The following is a 13,313-nucleotide window of genomic DNA, read 5'->3' as shown; positions in this document are numbered from 1 at the left end:
GAAAGTGTTTGCTACGTAAATAGTAATGAGAGTCAGTCTAAGAAATGACAGGGAAGGTGTTTGAACCCGTGCTTTCTTTTCCAGAGCCTGACCAGGCTTTGAATTCCCAAGCAGGAGGAGTAGGGGTGAATGAGGAGGGAGCAGGGGAGAAGAGGGTGCTGGCTGGCTGCCACGGACCGGCCTAGTCGGGCTCCCGTCGTCCGCGGGAGAACAAGGCTTTAGACAGGAAGACACGGTTTCGGCGAAGAATTGACAGACAGAGACACCTTGATGGTTTTGACTCTGCTGCAACTTTACTGAAATCAAGCTAGTATTTTTATAATGATTTCACAAAAGGCACCTTAAAATTGGCATACTTCCCAGAACATTTAGACTTTTACCAAGAATATAAAGTTTACATTTTAACTTAAAATGCAGTCAAACATAAAGCAGTACCCACGAATAATCTTGGCCTAAAAACTTTTTGATCAGAGCAAACAAAGGAAAACCTCAAATATAGTTTTATTATTGCTAACCAATGAAGAGGAAAGTCAGGAGCTAAGTCAGATGCCTGCCAAAGTCCTTCTCTATATCAAAATCTAACTACACCTTTGTTAACCCTCCTCCCATATGTCCTCCCCAAGATTTATGATCTTTTTTAGGAACAAGGCACTGAAGGGAGGGGGAAACTCCCGCCAGCTACACCTCTCATGCTATTATTTTTTAAGAAGGAGCCTATTATTATTTTACTATTCTTAATGCCTATTAATACTAAATCTAATTCATTACTTTCCTTAAACTTATTTTTATTAAAGCCTTTAACAATCTACTAATAATAAATTTCTTTGTAAAGTTAGTTGTGTTGTTTTAGGTGTCACAGGGAAAGATCAAAGAATTCATTATTCCAGCCCCAGAGCCACAACTGAAGAAGCGTAGAAATCTCAGAACACGTCTCTTTTCCAAGTGGGATGAGTTTGCCAGGGACCTTCCAGGGGACATTATTTCCGGGGAAATCATATCCCCTGCCCTGTAGCTTATGCTACTATGGCGACGCTGGCGTGGGTGTGGCAGCTGGCCCTGCATGTGCTCCCTGACAGTCACCCCGGTGTTACAGGTGAGACGGCAGACACTCTCCTGGCGCTGCGATACTGTAAGGACCGAGGGGCGCTGACTGTGGGCATCACCAACACTGTGGGCAGCTCCATCTCCCGGGAGACCGACTGCGGTGTCCACATCAATGCGGGGCCGGAGATCGGGGTGGCCAGCACCAAGGTACGACTGTGTTCTCTGGGGAGAAGCCAGCTGGTGGCACGGAGAGATGGGTGCTCTTGCAGCTACACCTAGCTCTTCTCCCCTCCTCTTTCCTTCTCTCCCTTCCTCCTCATTGTGTCATTATCTCTTTTTCCTGTCTTGGTCTGTGTGGCTGTTTAGCTCTCCTATCTCCTTAAATTCCCTTGATGACGCTGTCTAAAGTCTTTCATGCGCCCCCTTTGTCCTCAGGCTTACACCAGCCAGTTCATCTCTCTGGTGATGTTTGGTTTGATGATGTCTGAAGACCGAATTTCTCTACAGAACAGGAGGCGGGAGATTATCCGGGGCCTCAGATCTTTACCTGGTAAGTCCCAGAATATGGCTTTCTGTATTTTCAAACCCAAAAGCTCCTCTGGGTCACTCTCTTCCTTTACTCTCATGTAAAGGATGCTGTTGATGACTCTTTCCTTCCAGATCTTTCTACCCAACGATAAATCCTACCCCCTCGCGACCCTCTCCAGCACCACCACCCTTCCCCATGACTCCCCAAACTGTCTATCAAATCCTGCTAGGCCAAGATTTAAAATGCCAGTCCTCAGCAGGGCTCTAAGACCTTTGCATCTGACCACATCATCCTCCCTCCTCTCCGACTGCCTCAGCCCCTGTGTGGCAAGCTAGCCTGCACTGGAGCCCTTCAAAGAAAACAAACATTGGTACTTGTTGCCAGTCATAAAGGTCAACTTTTCAGTCATCACGTAGAATTTAAAAAGCTTGTCTGTACCTAACCAATTCCCAAATTTGAAGATTTTTTTTTTAAACTAAGAAGTTGGTGATTTTAACAAGGTGATTTGTAAAAATAAATTTTGTAGCTAAATGTCTCCATTTTTAGATTTGGGCCTAGCTCTGGGCCTTTGCATGATGTCATCAAACTGTGTGAAAGAGCCATTTAAGTACAAAGCAGACCAAATGTAACAAAGTAGAGAAACTTCATCTATATGTTTCAGATTCTACACTTGCAACTCCCGGTTTTAAGAAACTATCGCTTCTTGTTTGATGCAGAGTCAAAACATGCCAATGTGTCTGAAAACCTTTTCCAAATAGAAATCTTTGTAAAACTTGGTTACATACTCCAATAAAAACGACCAAAAAGATAATAGGTTAAATGCAGAAACAGAGATGGTGTCAACCCTTTTACTAAAAAGTCAGACACTAAAAAGATACATAAAGATGTTGGGCTGACAAGACAGTTCAATAGGTAAAGGCTTTTGCTGCCAAGTGTGACACAGTTTGCTACCCAAACACATGTGGTATAAGGAAACAGACTCCTGCAATTTGTTCTCCAACATCAGTGCACTTGACATTGCACACACACACACACACACACACACGCAAATAAATGCATGTAATAAATTTTTTATTTTATTTTATTTTTTGTTATTGTTTTATTCAAGACATGGTTTTTCTATGTAATGGCCCTGGCTGTCCTGGAACTCACTTTGTAAACCAGGCTAGCCTTGAACTCACAGAGATCCACCTGCCTGTGTCTCTCAAGTGCTGGGATGTAAAAAAAAAAAGCCAGGTGTGGTGGCACACCAGCACTTGGGAGGCAGAGGCAGGTGGATCTCTGTAAGTTCGAAGCTAGCCTGGTCTACTAAGTGAATCCAGTACAGCTAGGTCTTGTTACACAGAGAAACCCTGTCTCCAGAAACAAACACAGAAAAATTAAAAAGATGTCCAACAATACTGAAAGGACCAGAATCAGCACAAGACATCCCAAGACCAAGTTCTTAGCACAAAGGAGATTTATTTGCCCCAGAGGGACAAGGGGCAGGGATAAGGGACAAAGACGGGAGACAGAGAATGAGGGAGAAGGGGAAAGGAACAAGGAAGGGAGGGAAAGAATATTTGCCCTGCAGGGACAAAGGACTGCCTCTGGATAGAGAGGGTACAGACATGGCCCGTAGGTGAATGGCAGTTTATAAAGAGAAAACGGGAAATTAGGAGAAAGGGAATTAAGACAGCCAAAAGGCTTTTGCTTGCTGGGCTTTCATACTTTGATAGCTGGACCTTGGTGGTCAGCCTCAGGGGAAGAAAGTGGCAAAATAGGGAATGAAGAAGCAGTGGAGCAAGGCCTGCCAGGGCCATGTTTGCTATACTTGGACTTGCTAGAACCCTTCAAATGCCTTTCATCTCACTCATTTTTTTCCAGAAATGTATCATTATAGCTTATTATTATTATTTATTATTCCAATGAGTGACAAAGCACTCTAAAAGTTTTTAATTAGTCTTCTTTTCTTTCTTTCTTTTTTCCTTCCTTTCTTCCTTCCTTCTTTGTTGTTGTTTGCTTTTTTTGAGATAGGGTCTCACTATGGAGCTCTGGCTGTCATGGAACTTACTGTGTAGACCAGGCTGGCCTTGAACTCATAGATCTACCTGTCTCTGCTTCTTGAGTGCTGGGATTATAGGCATGTACCACCACACCCAGATGATTAGTGTTATTTTCAAATCCAGTAAATATTGAGAGCTATCACTCACACAAGAGCAAAGTCTCTTGAGGATTATAAGAATTTGTAAGAGTATAAAGGAGTCCCAGGACCAGGAAGTTTGACCACAGTAGGTCTGACTTACACTGGGCTGGGTCTGAGGCAGTTCATTTGGAATTTCGGTCCTGTGTGTCCCTAGGGTGTGATTTCACCTCTCTGGTTCTTGGTTTACTTCCTGTAACATGGAGCTACAAGTGAGAGCTTAGAGCCTACCGTACAGACGTTCCCAAGCATATACTCACACAAACAGGAACTGCCAAGCAGACAAGTTCCTGGCCATTTTCCCAAGTTATCACAGACCTGAGTTTCTAAACCTTGTTATAGCCGAGGACTTTCCTTGTGAATATTTGGAAGTCAGAGAGACTGTCTCTCTCCCTGTCTCTTTGCATTGCTCAGAGCTGATCAAAGAAGTACTGTCTCTGGATGAGAAGATCCATGACCTGGCCCTGGAGCTCTACACACAAAGGTCACTCCTGGTGATGGGACGAGGATACAACTATGCCACATGCCTGGAAGGAGCCTTGGTGAGTCCCTCTGTGCCCAAATTCCATCTCCCGTGACTCACTGCACAGCCTCCTGGGGCAGAACGAAGGCAGGCTTGGGAGATAGAGAAAGAAGCCAGAGGGAAGGAGAGCAGGACATGGAGTGTTGGGAGGAAAGGTTTACAAGCCCACTGGGCTCCTTTCTGAGCCTGTGTTGAGTGTTGGCTCTTACACTGCTGTCACAAAAATGAGCGAAGAGGGTGTCTGTCCGCAGGGAGTTTTTCTCAGTCTACTGGGGAGAAGGGAAGCAGGCATTAGTGGGTGAAGCTCCTGATGTGCCTGGTCTATGACAGTTTACATGTAAAAAAAGACTGGTGTGTGCCTGTAATCCCAGCACTGGGGAGGTAGAGACAGGAGGATCTCTGGGACTCACTGGCCAGTCAGTCTAGTTTAAATGGTGGAGAGAGGGTTGCCAGGGGGAGCGTACCATGTCCCAGTAAAGACCATGTCTCAAAAACCAAAGAGAATGACACCAAGGTGCACACACACACACACACACACACACACACATACACACACGCACACTCATGCACGCATGCACACACAGATTGTGTAGGAGAACTGAACCAAATTCAGGCCCACCACCACCTGCAACCCATAGGGAAAGAATTTTGGTAGTTGAGAATTGCAAGATCTCTACAGATCGTCCTTGTGTGACCCTCAAACTCCCAAAGTGGCCAGAGCTTGCCTTCCCACAAGCCATGAGCCCGAATTTCTGGGTTTTCTTTGGTCCCGTGACAATAAATGATCAATAAATGTGAGGGAACACTGCTGGGGCAGAGGCGAGGTGCTGGCGGTGTCAAGCTACTGAAGAGCTAGCAAAGCTGATTCTGAGCTTGCACGTTTCTCATTAGTGGTTTACTGTTCATACACCAGAAAGTTCACACAAGGCAAAGAGGGTCACACACTCCAGATGAGACAGCACTGTGAACCACGACAGGGGTGCCAACGTCTCGGCTCCTCTTCTTATCATACCCTGTCGGCAGATGGGTGGCTCAGGAAAGACGTTCAGGGAATGTTATAGGTGGTTGTGGGTGGCAGTAACCTGACCACTGAGCGCCAACTCTCTACACGGGCAGATTAATTCTTCCCCCAGGTTACTGGCTCATTGTAAAGGCCGTGACCAAGGATCCTGATGAACCCCAGATGCAGGGATAGATGTATGGATCAAGGGGTCTGGAAAGGGATGTGGAGTTTCCCTGTCACTGTTAATCGTGCCACTCTCCCAGGACCATTTGTTCAGTGATCTAGAAGCTTTTCCAGATATCTTTCTATATTTTTAAGGAGGCTTCCCTACATAATTTTTAAATGATTTCGCCGTTGGCCACTGATGATGAATTTAGTCTTCAGCCGGAGTCCGAATGACAAGGATGAGTTGTTGTAAAATTGAAAATCCCAACCATCTACACCTGTGGTTCTAGACAGTAGACACCTATCCTGTAGCTATCATTAGCAAGGAAAGATGCCTCTCACTTTGACCATTGTAAAGATTTTAGGGACTATACGCTAAAAAATAAAAGGGGCAGAGATCGAACATGAGTCAGTTACTTTCCTGCTGAGACAAAACACCTCACAAAAGCTTCTTGAGGAAGGAGGGGTTTGTTCTGTCTCCTGTTTGAGGGACTGTCATGGGAGAGAAGGCACGAGGTAGGCGGTCATATTGCCCACAGTCAGGGACCAGAGAGAGATGGATGCTGGTGTTCAGCTCACTTCCTGCTTTTTATCCTGGCCAGGGCCCCAGCCCGTGGAACAATGTCACCCATACTTAGGATGGGGGCTCCTCTGTTAACCCTACCTAAAGACTCACACATGTGCCTAGGAGTTTGTTTTTACGGAGTTTTAAATGCCAGCGAGCTGACTATAAGGATTAACCACTGGTGCATCTTACAGCACCAGCCAAATCTCTGCATTGTGAACTCATTGTGACTTTTGCCTAGGGAACAGGGAGCCGGGCATCCGGGGGCCAAGACCGGGAGGGTGAACTTTCAGCCTCTTGCTAGTTCTGCTCTCTGGCTGTGGGGTCAGCTGTGGCGGCAAAGCATCGCTGATGAAAGACGATATTCAACTTGTCTCCACATTGGTCTTTGAGGAAAGAAAGGAGTGTTTAGGGCTGCTGCTGGCACAAGTCAATGGCCCCTGTGTGGTCACTCGGAGGCCAGCTCGCCAGCTGTCTGTGGTCTCCAAGGAGGAGCCTCATTCCTCACAGGGCTTGCCTGACCCAAATAACTAGCTTTAGACTCTTGGAGGAATGTTTTCTGTAACGTTCTCATCAGCGCAGTGATGAAGACCACTTGATGGTCGATGAGTGGAAATGGATCTACCCGATCAAAGGGGAAAACAATTCAAACAACAGCCCAGGGTGTGGGAATTTACTGAATAGGTCAACCTAAGCAACTGTTTGGATGTGATTAAGGATCTAAAAGTGGGAGAATGGTTAACCAGCTAATTGAAGAAGAGCATATCTAAGCAGAATACAATGCCACCATTATCTGTGGTAACTGGGGAGGCCACGTGGCTTGCTGAGGGGGTGGAGGTGGGGGTGAAGGCAAACTGGACTGAGTGATGGCTGTGCATGGAACTGAAGAGAGGTGTCACTGTCAGCCTGGGGTCTGCAAGGTTGTGATCTGGGCTTTGTTCGTTCTCTGGACAGCAGCCCATGCTCTGTCACTGTTGACCCATTTATGTGCCCGTCTGCCTTCCCATTGTGACACTGATCTCAACATCTGTCTTCCCAGAAAATTAAAGAGATAACCTACATGCACTCAGAAGGTATCCTGGCTGGAGAGCTGAAGCACGGGCCCCTGGCGCTCGTTGACAAACAGATGCCGGTCATCATGGTCATCATGAAGGATCCTTGCTTTGCCAAATGCCAGAACGCCCTGCAGCAGGTCACTGCCCGCCAGGTGAGGGACCTCCTAGGGACTGAGGTCTCCGCTCTCCTGTTCCATACCGCTCATGCCCCCCTTACCCACTGCCTCCACTGCTGCCTGTGGGTATCCTGACCCTTTCTTCTACATTCATCTTTTACACGTACACGCCATGGCTGGCATGTGGAAGACAAAGGAGAGCTCGCAGGAGCTACTTATTCTCCTTCTGTCCTGTGGATTCTGGGGCTGGAGCGCAGGTCTTCAGGCTTGTGGGCGGAGACATATCCGCCACGTCATCTCACTGGCCGTTTGGGACCTTTTGGAATGCCGTGCAAATCTGATAGGGAACCAGTGAGCCTGAGGTCATATCCTTCAGATCTTCAGCGAGGGCCAGTGAGCAGACCCTCACTGAGCTGCCCTGGATCCTAGGGCTGGAGACAGAGGAGCTGCTTCCAAGGTAGTCTCCTAGGGGTGGAGTTTCCTCCCACGGTTGCTGTAATGTAATTCTGATGCTGACTTTGCAGGGTTAAATCACATTTCCCAGGGTGAGTATGCAGTTCTTCATGAGACTGCCCTCCCATCCGAACCCCCACATTAGGAACTAAGGGGCACCCAACCCTCAGACTGGCTGCAAATTTGGAGGTTCCCAAACCCCTCAAGTTCCGTAATTCTCTCACAGAACCTAGGAAAGTGCAACATTTACTATTAAAGTATTGTTGTAATGGATTCAAATTGGGGCCTGCCCCAGGGAAAAGAGCCATAGTCTGAGGGTCCCAGATAGGGGGCCTCTATGTCCTTGCACTGAGTCCCATCCAAGTACATTGATGTGTGTCACCAAGGAGCTCCCTTCAAGACTTTCCTTTAAGCAGGAAAGGTTCCATTAAGCAGATGTGGCTGGGTAACTCATTGACCATGTGGTAGAACTTGCTCTCCAGCCCCACTCCTGTTCTTCGTGACTCACAGCCTCAACTCTCTAACCAGTTTATCATTCCAGCATAGGCAGTCCCCATCCTGGAACTGAGTTATCTTATTAGCAATAAACTCACATATAGTCTAAGGGACCCAGTGTGAACAGTGGCGCTTCCAACTGCTCAAAGTCCAAAGGTAGATCGGCTTCCTCCCGGGAACCAACCCGCCAGATATATTATTCTCTGGCCTCGTGGAGACAGGAGGGCCGAAACTGTGTAGATTCATGAAGTCACAGGTAGACGATATCCAGCAAGATGCTTAAAGCCAGCCAGCCAGCCACGGCCACACGTATCTCAGTGCAGTGGTTCGAGAGCTAGTATAAAGCTGTAACTGAGTCATTGTCTTCTGAAAACCCTCTCACAGCTTCCTGTCAGACTACGGTAACCTCTCCCATTCTGCATCATGGGACCCTTTCTCACATCCCACCGTGTTCCAGGTGGTCTCCCTGCCCTGATTCCCACTCATGCCAAGCTCATTCTCTCCTCTGAGCCTTCACACTGGCTCTTCCTATTGCTTTGAGGGGAAGATAGGGGTTTTTAAGGCAAATTGTTTCATAGTCCAATGCAAAAAGCTGCATGACTCTTTCTGTGTAGTCAAAGCTGGCTTGAACTTGCTATAAACCTGGCTTGCTTGGCTTTGCCCTTCCAAACTTCTTAGTTATTTCTCTTTTTTAAATGCTAATTTTTATTTATTAGAATTTATTCACTTTGTATCCCCCTATAGCTCCCTCCCTCCTACCCTTCCAATCTCTTCCCTCCTTCCCCCTACTCCACGCATGCCCTTCCCCAAGTCCACTGATAGGGGAGGTCTTCCTCCCTTTCCTTCTGATCCTAGTTTATCAGATCTCATCAATACTGGCTGCATTGTCTTCCTCTGTGGCCTGGTAAGGCTGCACCCCCCTCAGGGGAAGGTGACCAAAGAGCAGGCCAATCAGTTCATGTCAGAGACAGTCCCTGCTTAGTTACTTCTTGGTTGCTGTGATTAAAATACCTTGATATACCTTGATAAAAGCAATTAAAGGTCTTATTTGGGCTCATAGCTCAAGGCTATAGTCCATCAGTGGCAGGAGTTTGAGAAAGGAAGCAGCTAGTCAAAACGCATTTTCTGGCCCTCAGCTTACTTTCTCTTTTCTATGGCATCTAGGACCAAAGCCAAGGGAATGGCATCACCCGCTTTCAGAATGTGTTATTCCACCGCAATTGACATACTCTGGATAATCCCTCAGAGGTGTCTCCTAGAATCACCTGTCTCCTAGGTGATTCTAGACCTGGTCAAACTGACAGTCAGTGTTAACATCATAAAACTTATCAACATCTCTCACTCGTGTTTTATTGCCCCTGTGACATTTATCCACATATTCATATCCACAATTCCACATCTAATATCCACATGTCCTCAGTTCATCTTTGTTCATGATTTTATTCTTATCACTGCGTTATGAAGACCGTTAGAGTTAGGAGTAGGTCAGGACAAGGCACTGGTGAAGCCAGTCAACAAATGGATGCTGAATGATGGTGCAAGGCGCAGTCACCTGACCAGGAAAGGGGAAGAATCACCGCACACTGCCCTTTACATGTGGCATGCTCAGGACCTCACTGGTAATTCTAGCAAAGTCAAAGGATCGATATATCATCCCTACGGTAATGCTGACTTGAGAAACTCCCAGAAACTATGCAGAGTGTAGGAGAGGGTTTGCTTCTTTCAGAGACACGGTATTTCATGAGCGTCTCTCTCTGCTTTAGGGTCGTCCAATCATATTGTGTTCCAAGGATGACACGGAGAGTTCCAAGTTCGCATATAAAACCATTGAACTGCCCCACACGGTGGACTGTCTCCAGGGCATCCTGAGCGTGATCCCACTCCAACTTCTGTCCTTCCACCTGGCTGTCCTCCGAGGCTATGACGTAAGTCTAAGATTTACATGAACACAGCAAAGATGAGAAACCAAAAGCTAAAGTTTCTTTCTCAGACCCTCTTAGCTACTGAGACATCTCTCTGATGACATTTGCAAACATTTTAACATGGTTTTCTGGACAACTGCCTAACTGGTTTGCTGTTTCCAGTTTTTCATTTTATGAATAATACCACAGTGATGTGTTTGTACGCACATCTTTGTCCCACATTTAAGAGTTATCACTGTGGAGAAAATGATTTGACATTTTGAGACTGCTGACATCCAACTTACACCCCAGAAAAGAGTCAGTTTGTGATCTCTTTAGCAAATGTGTAAGAATACAATTAACTGTGCAAAAGATAGATGCTTGTGTTATAATCTTATTTTGAGAAACTTACAAAATTATAAGAGTACAGAGAATAATGTCCCAGACACCTAAATGTGTATCATTCACGTTGATACTTGATAACTTTTTGTTGCGTTTGTTTTATCTTTTCTTAACATATAAACAAAACATCTTCTTGCAAACCAAGTAGAAGACCACCTTATTACCCATCCCCAATCATATTTTTTTCTCAGCTTTTACTCAGAATAACAAGTCTTGTGAAATTCATGTGCATCCTTCTAAAAACGTGAATTTTTTTTTTCCATTAATTAGTTTTTCCAGTGCTGGTGGTCAAACCAAGGTCTTATATTTGCTTTGCAAACAACTATCTCTAAGTTACACCCCATCCTAAAAAAAAAAAAAAAAAAAAGTGGATTTTTTTGCTTGTTTTCTCTTTTTATTTTCTTTTTGCTGGAGCTTTGTTCTTTTTTGTTTTGTTTTTTGTTTTTTTTGAGACAGGATTTCTCTGTGTAGCTTTAGCTATCCTGAAACTCACTCTGTAGACCAGCCTGGCCTTGAACACAGGGATCCTCCTGACTGTGCCTCCTGAGTGCTGGGATTAAGGATGTGAGCCACCACTGCCTGTCGAAGCTTTGTTTTTAACTGGTGTGTGTTTGTGGTTTTGGGTACATTAGTGCAGAAACAGCAGGTACTGGCACCTGTGAGATACTGAACAAATTGCTATGTGATAGAGTCTGGCCTTGACCTTCTGATCCTCCTGCCTTCCAAGTTTTCTTGCGGAGGCTAGAAGAGTGCCTCAGATCTCCTGGAGTTGGAGTTACGGGCAGTTGTGATATAGGTGGTAGGGCTGGAACTTGGGCCCTCTGGAAGAACGGTAGGAACTGTTGCCCACTAGGCTATCTCTCCAGCCCCTGCATGTTCCTTTTGATAGCCTCTTGCTATGTAGCCCAGGCTGGCCTTGCATTCGTTATACAGATCTTGGCTGCCTGTACTCAAGTCTGTCTGCCTCAGCCTCCGAGCGCTAGGATTACAAGAGAGCACCATCATACGTAACTGAAAAGTGACGTTTTCTTTTTAACAGCACCCACAAACCCGCCTGTTTTAAAATATATAAATAACACTACAGGGTACATGTCAATTTATGATAACTATTTATTGAGTGGAGTAAACAGTTAAAGGGAGCTTCTTGCAGTAAAAAAGAAAAAGAAAAATCCACTTTCAGATAGATTACGTGTTCAGATAGATTACGGCTGGAGGTGACTGGCAAGGAACAGCATGTTGCTGACACCCGTGAGACACTGTATAATAGAGGCTGACCGTGAGCTGCTGATCTTCCCGACTTCCAAGTCTGTGTACCTCCGTGCCTGCTTCGTGAGGTATTGCGAATGAAACCCACGTCTTCGTGCCTGCTAAGCAGGGCCTCCTATCTAGTGAGCTTCATCCTGTGCCCTCCCGTCTGTCTTTTTAGGTTGACTTCCCCAGAAACCTAGCGAAGTCTGTCACTGTGGAATGAGAACAGGGCTTCCGTGACAAGACCATCATCACCTGCAGTCTGATTCAAGACCCGAACCAACTGCAGAGATGCCACGTGGGAAAAGAAGTGGGCCTTCCACCGGTCTCCTGTGCTCCCAGCTTGACAGCTTTGACGTGCCTTGTACCCAAGTGCTTTGCTTACAGCAAATGCTGTTTCTCTGTGTCCTGAAGTCACTTAGGAGAAGGAATTGTTTACACACACACGGGGATCAGAGCAGACTTTCCACTACTGTGCAATAGAGATACCGCTCTCTGCAGAGTAACTGTGAACCTTTTTTTTTTTTTAACCGACACTAGCTAGTTTTGAAAGACAAAATATTTATAATGATGACTGTATAGCTTTTAAGTTATTTTTCTAGTATGTGGCATTCTGTAGCCATGGCAACGCCCAGACCATGCGCCTGGGCTACCCGGTGTACTATCTCTGGGCTCACCCCTGGCGACTGTCATTCATCTCAGTTTTGGGCACAAGGCATGAGCCCTTTGTTTCCTTTCTCCTTTTCCTCCCTTCACAAGCTGCCCCTGTCCCCTGACATCAGTGAGTCCCCCTACCCTCTTCCTATGCCTCCCCTCAGCCCAGTTAAAGTCTCTGCTCCTTTCAGTATTCTCAGATGGGCTCAAATCCCTTAGCTCTCTGACTTCTGCTTAGTCAGATTATGGTTCTTTTTTTTTTTTTTTTTTTTAAAAAAAAAAAGTCCTGGCAGCACTTTGGTCCCTGCTCCCTACTCATAGTAAAACCAGCCTGAAATGCCCCATACAAGAGGGTGGTTTCTTGGGGCCTGCCCTGCTCTATTTAAAAGCGTGCACAATCAATGTACTATGCAATTTTACATCAATAAAGACAGTGCAACTTTTTTCCCTCCTGTTTGTTTGGATTCAGTTAACCTCATTTTCTTATATCTGAGGGTCTGAGCAGTGTTTGGTGGGAACAGTCCATCATTAGTGGTACAGTTTGGATAGGAGTTGAATGTGTCCCCCAGTGGTTCATCCCTGTGTTGTGTTTACTCCTTGTTAAGAGGTATTTTTCATTGCTCTAGGGGGCTGAGAAATGCAAGATCAAGGCACTTGATCTTTTAGTATGTGGGAAAGCCTGCTTCTTGGTCCCTTCCGGAATGTCTCTTTGTATCGTCTCACTGAGCAAGAGGCAAGTGAGCTCCCAGGGCTTCTTTTAAATTGTGTTGATTCCATTCGTGAGGGCTGTACCTTCATGACCCAATCACTCTGTAAAGGCCTGAACTTAATGTCTTAAGTGTTAAGGACCACAGGTAGGGATTTTGTAGAATGCCCATGAGTTTGTTGATGTTTTCCTTAGAATGGGTTTATGGACCTGGGAGGAAGAGCAATGTTCTCATCACCTCATTTCAAGGACACAAACTACTGACATTATCG

The 13,313-nt window shown here is 45.8% G+C and overlaps 1 protein-coding gene across 1 annotated transcript in view; it reads left to right on the top strand.

Annotated features, from left to right (window-relative positions):
• The window catches only part of Gfpt2 (glutamine-fructose-6-phosphate transaminase 2), a 48,244-nt gene extending 35,465 nt beyond the window's left edge, over nt 1-12,779 (top strand). Inside the window, exons 14-19 of the mRNA XM_021651746.2 lie at nt 1,094-1,251; nt 1,480-1,594; nt 4,170-4,297; nt 7,051-7,218; nt 9,894-10,055; nt 11,860-12,779. Coding sequence (XP_021507421.1) covers nt 1,094-1,251; nt 1,480-1,594; nt 4,170-4,297; nt 7,051-7,218; nt 9,894-10,055; nt 11,860-11,904 — 776 coding nt within the window. The 3' untranslated portion in view covers nt 11,905-12,779. The remainder of the gene's footprint in view (nt 1-1,093; nt 1,252-1,479; nt 1,595-4,169; nt 4,298-7,050; nt 7,219-9,893; nt 10,056-11,859) is intronic.
• The last annotated feature ends 534 nt before the right edge of the window (nt 12,780-13,313 follow it).

Source organism: Meriones unguiculatus, chromosome 11, assembly GCF_030254825.1.
Source record: "Meriones unguiculatus strain TT.TT164.6M chromosome 11, Bangor_MerUng_6.1, whole genome shotgun sequence".
Lineage (NCBI taxonomy): Eukaryota > Metazoa > Chordata > Mammalia > Rodentia > Muridae > Meriones > Meriones unguiculatus.
The sequence above is the reverse complement of the archived record's forward strand: the minus strand, read 5'-3'. Positions and strand labels throughout refer to the sequence as shown.